At 32.1% G+C, this 10,711-nt stretch overlaps 1 protein-coding gene across 4 annotated transcripts; it reads right to left on the reverse strand.

Moving 5' to 3' along the window:
* Window positions 1-241: 241 nt before the first annotated feature.
* Window positions 242-4,923, reverse strand: LOC127066123 (homeobox protein OTX1-like). 4 transcript variants are annotated; one of them, XM_050999471.1, is made up of 5 exons: window positions 4,807-4,879; window positions 4,637-4,726; window positions 3,506-3,640; window positions 2,298-2,617; window positions 242-1,977 (listed from the first exon to the last, which is right to left on the reverse strand). In XM_050999471.1, exons 2-5 carry the CDS (start codon window positions 4,712-4,714, stop codon window positions 1,692-1,694), a joined length of 819 nt encoding a protein of 272 aa, XP_050855428.1. In that variant the 5' UTR covers window positions 4,715-4,726; window positions 4,807-4,879; the 3' UTR covers window positions 242-1,691. The 4 variants fall into 4 exon arrangements, with proteins under 4 accessions (XP_050855428.1, XP_050855426.1, XP_050855427.1 ...); XM_050999469.1 differs by having other exon boundaries at window positions 4,631-4,726; window positions 4,807-4,878; XM_050999470.1 differs by having other exon boundaries at window positions 4,637-4,923.
* Between the last annotated feature and the right edge of the window lie 5,788 nt (window positions 4,924-10,711).

Here is a 10,711-nt window from a genome sequence, read left to right on the forward strand (position 1 = left end):
ATATTATAATAGCATTTTTTATTTATCAAGAATTGTCTGGTCTATAGTTTTTTATTTTATAACATATATTGAAAAATGAAATATAACATGAAGGAAAACTACGTATTTAGATATAAATACAATAATATAATCTATATGACGATAATATTACAATTTTGTTTAAAAGTTTATTGAAATTGTAATTTAGATTAAATTTTGTTTAAAAGTTTATTGAAATTGTAATTTAGATTAAATTTTATATAACACACATTACATTATAATTAGATAAAAAAAGCTTTTAGCCTTTTTAGCTGAAATAGAATATCAATTTGAATTCTTGATAAATAACAAATACAATTACAACATAAAATTGATAACCATTGAATATTTATAACAAGTAATACAGTAAATAGGTTTGTAACATTTATAAAATTTGAAAGATAAAGTTTCTTTTCACGTTCATCACAATAGCACAAATGTACTTTATAGTATTTATGTCGGTAAAATCAAGTTTCATTTAAAGTAATATCAATGACTTTTATACTTTGGAAAAAATGATTTTCAAAAGATTTCTTTCTTTCTATATCAACTCTTTCAAATCAATTATATTCTCCAAAAATTTATTATTATCATCAAAAGTTTCATCATCAACCAAAATATTCTTGCCTATAATTTTAAGTGGTTCAATACTTTAAGCTATTCAATACTATATATAATATTAATTATTAATAGCATATCTTATAAATATACTATTTAGTACTATATTATATAATATAAAATATTTATCTTAATAAATTTACATTACATTATCATTCGAATTTTATTAGAGATTTTTGAAAAATCGTAATAAACTATAATAATGAGAGAAAATGAATGTGTACATGACTATGGCTTGTAATGTTAAAAATTCTGTTGTATCTATTGTATTCACAAAAACCAAGATACATCTCACAAATATCAAAGTCTATTTAGAAAATGTCATTAAAATGCGTTAATATTTTGGTATAGGGATCTTCCAACGAATATTACTCGATTCAGGTACTTGTACCAATTTTTATGCATTTAAAAAATTTTATTTTGTTTGTATAAATTATGTCAATGCTCTATTATTGATCAAAATTTGTAAAGTATTCCTGATACTAAATGCAAGGATCTTGCCTTTTCTATTGAAGCACATCCAAGAAACTATCATAAAGATTTAATAGTATTCAAAAGTCACATCAAATTTGTGAACATGAATAAACAGAGTAGAAATACATGTATTATCTCTTTTTAAATATTCGAGCGATAGTATAAAATTGAAGAAGAAGCTTTCATACAGCTTTTCTAATGTTACATCTTTTGAAACTACACATAGTGTTATGAATAAGAGAAAAATAACAAGTTTCGGGTTTCCCATATTTCGAGGTATGAGCTATCACACTTTGTTTATACGTTTTGGTATTTTAATTTATAATGGGAACTTATCTTGAAAAGTGTGCTCATAAACAATGAAATAATAATATACATAGACATGCATATATTGCTTTATGATCGATCATTTGAATATGAATGTTCAATCGAACAACAATCGTATTAATTTCAAGTATTTTTTGCGGAAATGTCTACGTCCTCAAAGTTACGCTGATGATATTGTAAATGTTTGTTATTGTTACGCGAAAAGTCTGTGTGTCTCGCGTACATAAATATGAATATCATTAGGTACGATTATCTTAATTATTTCTATTACTACTAAGTCTCGCGTCCAACGGCTCATCCACATGTTCGGTATGTCTCAAAGTTTGCTGCGATGTGCTTATCATGTTAAACGGCGTCGTTGTTATTTGAACGTGCCTCGAGGTATGAGGGCCTTTCATCGTTAAATCAATCTCAGCCTCTTGAGGTCTCTCTCTAATACTCTGTTCTATATCCTTTTCCGGAGAACTACTGCAAATCCGTGGTGGAGATCCACATCCGCATTTGACTTTATCGTTCGATTTGTCACAATGCATGGAATAACTGCGAGGTAATATGAATATACAGCAAATGATTTTAAAACACTGAAAAAGGTACGTTTTTTATATTTCAAATGATTCGCAAAACAAGTAACACGTTGATATCCTATTGTTATAATCAAAAGTTTAAAAATAATGTATGAATATGAGTCTTGCCGTTATTTTGAAGGTTTTTACTATACGAGCACGTATCTTAACGTACATTAACATATGTAGATATGTTGAAGCGAATCTTATACGATAAAAATGCTGTATGTATCTTATTATCGTCATAAATTGAATTTATAACAAGATTTTAACATTATTATATATAAAAATGCATACCCATGAGCAGCAGAAAGTAAACGATAGTCTCTGCAAATTGGTACGGTAGCGGCGGCTGCGGCTGCGGCCGCGGCCGCACCGGTTTCGACCAATTTCTCAGCAGAAGAAGAGGAAGAAGAAGAAGAAAGAGAGGGTTCAGATAAGGCCGACGGCGGTGGTGGTGACGAAGCATCTGATCTTTCCATTCCTGTTGCCGGCGGTGGTCTCAAAAGAAGTGGTGTGGCACTACCTAATCCTAAACAACGCATCCTCCATGCATCTTGTAGTAATTGGAGACGAGCCTGTTTTCGCCATTTTGCTCGCCTATTTTGAAACCATACCTTCCAAAAGAAAAAGATTATAATTAATATTATACATTAAATTATCTTGGGCTCAGTATCATGACTACTATGGTCAAGCATATTTATATAATAGGAAGTCGAAGGGAAATATTTGTATAAAAAGTATCACTTTTATTTATTAATAATTTCAAGTTAAATATGATTTATAAGTTTCATGTTGTAGATATAAAAAGGTATGGAAACTTGTAGATACTTAATGGTATCTTAAATGGTATCTAAAGAAGTATAAAAACTTGTAGATACTTAATGGCTCATAACGCATTATATTTTTGAGAAATGGAACAGTATTTGCAGATATTGAAATAAAAGGAAAAAAAAATAATTTATTACTAGAAGAATTTATCTTAAAAATATATCCTTTCGTCGGTCGTAAAAAAACAAATAATACGATACAATGCGTGCTTAGAACATAAATTTTTTTGAAGAGATAATGAAAAACGTTGTTAAATTATATAATCCGATTCTTTAAGAAATCGTAATAATGATAGTTTGCTCAAACATAAATAGATACGTGTCCTGCAAATATTATACTTTATTAGAAAAAATGCATAGGCTAATTTATTTCAAACAAGATGAAAGTTGTTAAATGATATTCTGATTGTTACTAATCCATTAAAAAAATTTATCTTTATTTTATCAAAAAAGACATTGCAACTTGTATTCATTTGTATTCTATGAAGTATCGAAAAAGCGCAAGTTTGAAAAAATCACCGAAACACATCGACCAACATATAAATATCAATCCAAAAAGATATAAATTATCATAATCGTACAATAAATCCAATAAAATTATTTCGGAGACATAATCTTGAATCGAATCGTGCTTTCTCTTTTCTACCCATAGTTTTCTCAGCAAGAGAAACATACCTGAACGCGTGCCTCCGAGAGTGAAATTCGAAGAGCAACTTCTTCCCTTAGGAATACGTCTGGATAATGAGTCTTTTGGAATAGGGATTCCAATTCTTGCAATTGCTGCGGCGTAAATGTTGTCCGATTACGCCTCTAAATGAAAAATACGTAACAAATTCAATATTTAAGTTTCTCTTCGTTCTATTTGAATATCGTGTATACATTTATTTTTAACGTATTTTTGTTAAGTGTAAATACGGGTTATAAAGTATTGCTATTCGTTTTCCATTATAATAATTGGCAATCTGTGAACAATATTCATGTGTACATGCGTCTATATCTATAATTATGTAAAATTCTGTATGCGAAATAACAGACAAGAAACACATTCTTATGCAGCCAAAAATATAACTTCTTTGTTTGTTTCTACACAAAAATTTTACTTTCGCTTTTTGCACGAAGACACCAAAACTTTTCACGAATAAATATGTTAACTTCATTAACTGTAAATCAAACCTGTAAATTGTTATGAAAATTTATAATCAATGATTAGAATGTAAGAAAAATCATTAAATAATATGGATACTCTTCTGTGCAACAAATTTTATGTTTTTTATTATTATTACGACAATTTTAGTATATATCGATCAATGTAATATTGTTATCGTCGATATCATCACATATATTACTTTACAATTTTAGTATTCTTATTATCAATTGTTTGATTATGGAAAAGTATTTACTGGCAACAAGTGTACAAACAAAATATACAGAATACGTATCTGTGTCGAGATATTTTTCACGACAATATAGAAAATGAAAGTTACCAATTTGAGAAGATAAAAAATCACGGTGGAAGTAATTATGATGAACATTCTATAGAGATATGATTTTTTAAAAGATATTTTAAAAATGTTTTTGCTTTTTAATGAAGAAATATCAACGTAGACGATATAAGAATCAATTTTCCACCTAACATAAACATTTATGAAAGAAATAAGATTCTCTTAAATAGTTTTCTTGTTGTAAGTTTTATTGAGTTTACAATGTGCAGAACTTTAAAAACGTTCGAATGAAATACGTGCCATGAAGAACTAGATGGATTTTACGTGCCGAAAGAAAATAAATAAGATAGAAACGTACACTGACCTGACGACGACGACCGAACATATATTCGGTAAGTAGATCGGCCTGAGGCCCTAAGGGTGAGAGATAAGGACCGGCCATATGGATGAGCACCTGCACCGTGAGCCTTCGTGATCCTTTTCGGGGATTTCAGTCAAGTGTTGTGGACCAATACCAGAAATTACGACACTTACGATTCTTTTTACGACGTGTGTAGAAAGTCCAAGAAAATGAAGAAACCGACGAACGAGGATTGGTTTGGTTTCGCTCGTAATGGAGGTGGTAGGAAAACTGCCCGTAAAGCTTGTGAGTTCGCGAGCAACAACGAGAAGCGACTGTTTCCTACCCTCGTTTGCGGGGGTGTTGCGAGAACGGGCCGCGTTCCCTATTGGCTGCGCAGTTCTGGGGCGTTACCGACGTTGCACGAGGATGCACACACCCCTTCCTGCAGTTATGGAAAGTCCACTAAATCGTAATGCGCGCACCATTCTTTCTCCCTTTGCATCTCTACCCTCCTCTTCCCTCCTCGCCTAGTAACTCGTCCTCCTTTTTCCACCCTTCTTGTCCTCTCCTCTTTCTCCTCTACCTCCTCTTTCTTCTCTTATTTCTGCATCCTCTTTCCACTTTTTCTCTCTTTTTCTTTCTCTCTCATACGCGCTCATTTAGGCCTTCTCTGTCCTTCTTTACTCTATTATCCTTTGCTTTTTTCTTTCTTTTCCCGATACTATGCTTTTTCCCGATCTGTAAAAATTCAGTTCGATCACTCATTCAAGAATGCTTTTACTTCGAGCTCACAGCAAGCAATCGATAATCAAAATCGATGTCGTATGGCGATCTCCTTTTTCTTTCTTTAAACAGATAGTCTCTCTTCGTAGTACTCTTTTGATCGTACATTGACCTAACAAACGTAACGTACATTGTTATAGTCTACTTGAATATGAATCATTTTATTTTTCATGTTATTATTGATTTGAGATTTCTTATGTTATTATCGATATCGTATGTTTGCTTATAGGTACAATTTTTTTCCTTGATTATATATAGTAAGAACTTATACATTTACTTCTTAACATGTGTTATTCTTTTAGCTTCTTACAACATTACTATATGTTTTTCAGGATGACAAAGTATATTCTGGGAAATATTTATTTTTTACGTTATATATAGAGGGTTGCGTAAGAATTTGTTGAGGGTTTGGTACATTGAAATATGTACTGTTTTAATCGATCCATACATAATCTAAAATTGTTAGAAATGAAGAGAAATGATAACTCAATAAGTTTGAATTTACTTCGTGATTTTAAGTCAATGCTACTTCGAAAGTTTTCTACATTTATCTAAATGTTCTTTGTTACCACATAATGAAGTGCATCCTAAATAATAATATAAAGTGATGTAATGAAAAAGATATTTCGACTATTAAATAAGCATATTCTCAAACTTACCGATAACACTTCTTCAATGTTTCAGAAATGCTATGTTAAAGTTAAATTATATTTTTAAGAAATGGAAAAATATCTCCATGTTTCATTTTAACGCGTTACCCGATATAATATCTATATATCCAATAGTATATCCGATATAATTCTGTATTAGAAGTAAAGAAAATTTGAAAAACACATCCATATAAACCTATATAAGTATATTTTAACAATTTCAAGTATTTTGGAAAGATCGAATGAATTTGGTTGTTAACGTAGATCCATATTCGTCGAAACAAAAAATTCATGTGAGACGAAGAACATGATCGAGAAATTCCGTTTGGTAGCGTACATTGGTGCAGAGACGTAACCTCTTTCCACGTTATTAATCTTCGATTCCTACGAGGTAGTCTTGATTATTTAGAAATGCGTCAGTCGATAAATGGAAATAAAGAGAGAAACTTAGTGTTTGGGCGTGGCAACAGAGATTAAAACGAGCAGAGGAAAGCACCACACCACCTTATCCGTCGTGGTTATTGCGAGAAAAGTGGGGGAGATAGAGAGAGACGACGACGATGCGAGCAAAGGGTAAATTAATAAAAGACCGAGGGGTGTCTCGTAGAGGCGGATCCTGGGCGGTGGCATTGTGCCCAATGAATAACGCTCTTCATCTCGTTATCTACATTCAGTCTGCATAACAATGCGATTCAAAATCCACTCTGCGTCAATGCGAGCTCTACTAACGTCGTCCGAGTATAACCCACGTAATTAATCAGCTTCTCTTTTCGTGTCTTTCTTTAAAGAAGAACGCTTTTCTACTATATGTATAAGTACATATATGTATATATATGTATAATATAAGTACTATATGTATAACATTAATATACCACTTTTTCTTTTCTAGTCGTTTAACGTTATCGTCATCAATACCTAAATTTCATCGATCGTTCTTTTCGATACTATTTTTGTAAAATTACGTGTCTTCATAATAACAAAGTATAAAAACATTAATGTAAATAAAATTAATAGATAAAAAAAGATTTGATTCTATCGGGTTTAATAAAAGATAGATAATAAATAGATACGAACGATACTAGATATTATATTTTTTTAACAGTTTCATATAACAGTGCATATTTCGCACGTACAAACTTATAAATCGATTTAGGGACTTTTCAAAATTTCAATATGAGTCGAATAAATTTAAAGTTTTCCTGAACAACGAGTATAGTGAAAATATGCGCCAACATATTATATATAACGCAGTCTGTAGTCCACAGATGTGAAGTTATTTTTCTAAATGACGCATTTGTTTTGAGCGGGTAAAAGGGAAGAGCAGAAAGAGAAAGAGAGAGGGAGGAGGATGGGGAGAGTTTAAAAAAAGACGACAGAAAAAGGAAGAAACGAAAAAAAAGAAAAGTTCGGAGAAGCCGAGGCTAGAAAGCACAGATTCCGATGCTCGCTGGCCGTGCAGCACATCAGACAGAGGCACATAGCCCGAAGCCATGTAATTCATTACTAAAGCAATCTCACCCTGGCACCCTTCTGGTCTCCACTCTGCCACCAGTCTTCCTCCGCCCCTGACCCATCAGCCACCCGCGCGCTGCGTTATAATATAAAAAAAGAAGATGGCGAGACGGAGAAAGAAGGTGGAGGAGGAGAAGGAGAAAAAGAGAGTACTGAATAGAATAGCATTCTGACAACAAAACAAAATGGAACACAAAGTCGTGTTTTCATAATTAAAAAGATTGCGCGCGCTTCTTTTTCTACATCCCTCTTCCTCCAAATCTTCTTTTCCCCTTTCACAATGCTCTTATCTTTTATGATTCCTACTACCTATTTACTCTACCCATCAAACATTGAAATTCATCATATTTCTTTTTTATAAATGAAGATACCACACATATATATTTTATATTTATATCTATACATTTTCACATAGCCAACACATATTCAATGTTTCATTTTATTCCTCTTACTCCTTAAAATATAGTTCGCCTAAAGTCGTGTTATTATCGTCTATAGTCATATTATTATTATTGTGTGTTATATATATATATATATATATATATATATATATATATATATATATATATATGAAATAATTATCATTATTTTATTGTTATTAGTGCTTTACTCGATCCTCGAACAAACGCAACCTTCTATTATGGAATAAATCCTTCTTAAGACTTTTTTCCTATCTCCTCTCACTAATCGAGGCAAGCATCCTCTTCCTTTTTTGTTTTTCTTCTCAGAAATTATTTTCTTTTCAACATTCATCATTTCTATTTCTTACCGTACACTTATCATCATTATTTTCGACTATACACTCATTATTACTACTTTCTATCGCCCATTTCATGTTATTATTTTCAATCGTCAACTTTTAAAAATCGCCAAAAGCAGAATAAAGCAAGTTTTGCGATTAACAAGGTGTTAAAAATTATTTTGCAATAGAATTTTCTGAGACAAGCATTCTTCGAATGAACATCTTTGTAATAACGGCTGTTTTTAGAAGATTTTAATGTCATACGCTGTATATTTATATATTATAAAGAGCGAATAAATATATCTGAATGTCATATACCGGGTTTTCTCAATCCCAAGCCATGTATTCGAAATCGTTTTCCGAAGAATGCTTGTCTCAGGATAGAAATGATGAATGTTTCTTAGTCCGTTTTTAAATACGAAGCAATCGATTCGTCACGGACATAAAATGTAAGATAAGATTATCGGCAATACGAGGATATTGAATTTATATTCTATATTCTCTTCTAATTGTGTTTGAATAATTTGCAATATCTCCTGCCCTTAAAATTAAAGTACTTTACATTTATAAGAAAGAAAATTATTTTTTATTAAATTTTCTCGCAATATTTTGTATCGTCATTTGTACGTATCAATCGTGATAAGAATAGCTAATTAAAATCCCGTTAATCGACCAGATCCAATTCTAATATGTTTTTGATTAATGACGATCAATAAAAATCGCATTTCGAAAAGGAATATTTCTCTTCCTCTCTTCTTCTACCTCTCTTTCTTTCTTTTTCTCTGTATTGCGTAAATGCGCGCATGTAAGTTGGTACAGACGAAAAGATAGAAACGAACGAAGAGGAGGTTCTGTCTCCAGCTTTTTCGGGAGAAGGGGTTGAAAGGATGGAAAGGTGGCTGCGGGGAAGGAGGATAGTAGAGAGGGGGAGAAAGATAGGGGTAGGCGGAGGGGGTTGAAACAACAGACTATATTATACAATACTATCTGTCGGTCCACAATCGCATACAGCTCTCAGTTCATTGTTTCCCAGTACCTACAGATGTGCGCCGCTTTCCATTGTCGGGCCATAGGCGCATTGCCGGCTGTAGGTGGAGAGAGATGTGGATGCCGCGAGTTTGGCGTGGGAGGGGGTGGGAGATATAGGAGCGCCATGGAAAGGAACATATCAATTCTTTGTCGCATCAGCACTATCCGTCTCTAGTACGGGCTAACGGGTGACAGACGCAAAAAATTCATTGATTCCTTCTTTTTACTAAACAAATAAATCGCCATAAAAGAAGAAGTTATCGTATTTCTTCTTGTTTTCTTAAGCTATCGTAACGGTTTCTAATATACAAGAATTATCTTTATATAAATTGATCGAATGTTGTAAACAATACTTCGGAAATTGTTATTGTATATAGAGAAAATGAAAAACGATTACATATGTTTATTTTACAATGCGTCGATATTGAATCTTCCTGTTGGTATTCGAAATTGAAATATTTTAATCTTCAAAAATGAATATCTTTATACCTGTTTATACCTGTTTATACATACAATGAAGATAAATCAATACAAAGTTCATTCACGTCGAATCCAGAAAAATATTTCAAGGACGAATTTTAAAAAATACAGGTTTTTATGTTTTTCAGGAAAAAAGTTTTATTCCAAATTTCGAAGTTGATCAAAATTTATAAGACCATTATTGTTTAATTTTTAAACTATAGGCAAATTATATTTATTACATATAAATATGATAGGCACTTAAAGATTTTTCTTCGAAAAAATATATTAATATACTAATCTAGTAAAACAGATCGAAGTCAATTGATTCGTTATAAATAAATAATATTAGAATAAATTCATAAAATAAAAAAATGCGATGGTATATAACTAAAAAGTATATAAACTAAAAATTTCATTCGTTGTATTCGAAAGATGATCGAAAGAAGAGGTGTGAGAGGTGTCACCCGGTAGATGAGAGAAATGACTGAAGGAGACAATCACGCAATAAGAGGAAGGGGTTGGTGGTTGGTTTAATGCCAATGGGCGGTTGGGCGGGATTGGTTAGGATAGGCTGGAGTAGGTATTCCGTTTGTGCAATATAGCTACTCACTTGTATCGCCACGACTCCGTCTCTCTGTCTCTGTCTGTCTATTTCTATCTGTCTCTGTTTCTCTATTTCTCTCTCCTTCTCTCTCTCTCTCTCTCTCTCTCTCTCTCTCTCTCTCTCTCTTTCTCTGATGTGAACACAGCCTCGGGGTTATTATATACCAACGTATACGTATATGCCTACGTATGTCAAAATTATCTTCCGTCATCCTACTCGAGAAAGGCTTTAGCACATTTCAACATTGTCCATTCGAAAATCGTACATTCAGTGTATATATGTACACGTTGAACTGAATTTTTCTATATTTCTCT

Source organism: Vespula vulgaris, chromosome 9 (assembly GCF_905475345.1).
Source record: "Vespula vulgaris chromosome 9, iyVesVulg1.1, whole genome shotgun sequence".
NCBI classification, from domain to species: domain Eukaryota; kingdom Metazoa; phylum Arthropoda; class Insecta; order Hymenoptera; family Vespidae; genus Vespula; species Vespula vulgaris.

What these genes read in the sequence shown, in the direction of transcription:
- LOC127066123 (XM_050999468.1), bottom strand. Translation starts at nt 4,714, where the DNA reads ATGGCCGGTCCTTATCTCTCACCCTTAGGGCCTCAGGCCGATCTACTT. An exon ending in GTCGTCGTCGTCAGGTCAGT is followed by an intron (nt 3,641 to 4,630) that starts GTACGTTTCTAT and finishes TTTTTCATTTAG; the next exon opens with AGGCGTAATCGGACAACATT. An exon ending in TTACTTTCTGCTGCTCATGG is followed by an intron (nt 1,978 to 2,297) that starts GTATGCATTTTT and finishes ATTACCTCGCAG; the next exon opens with TTATTCCATGCATTGTGACA.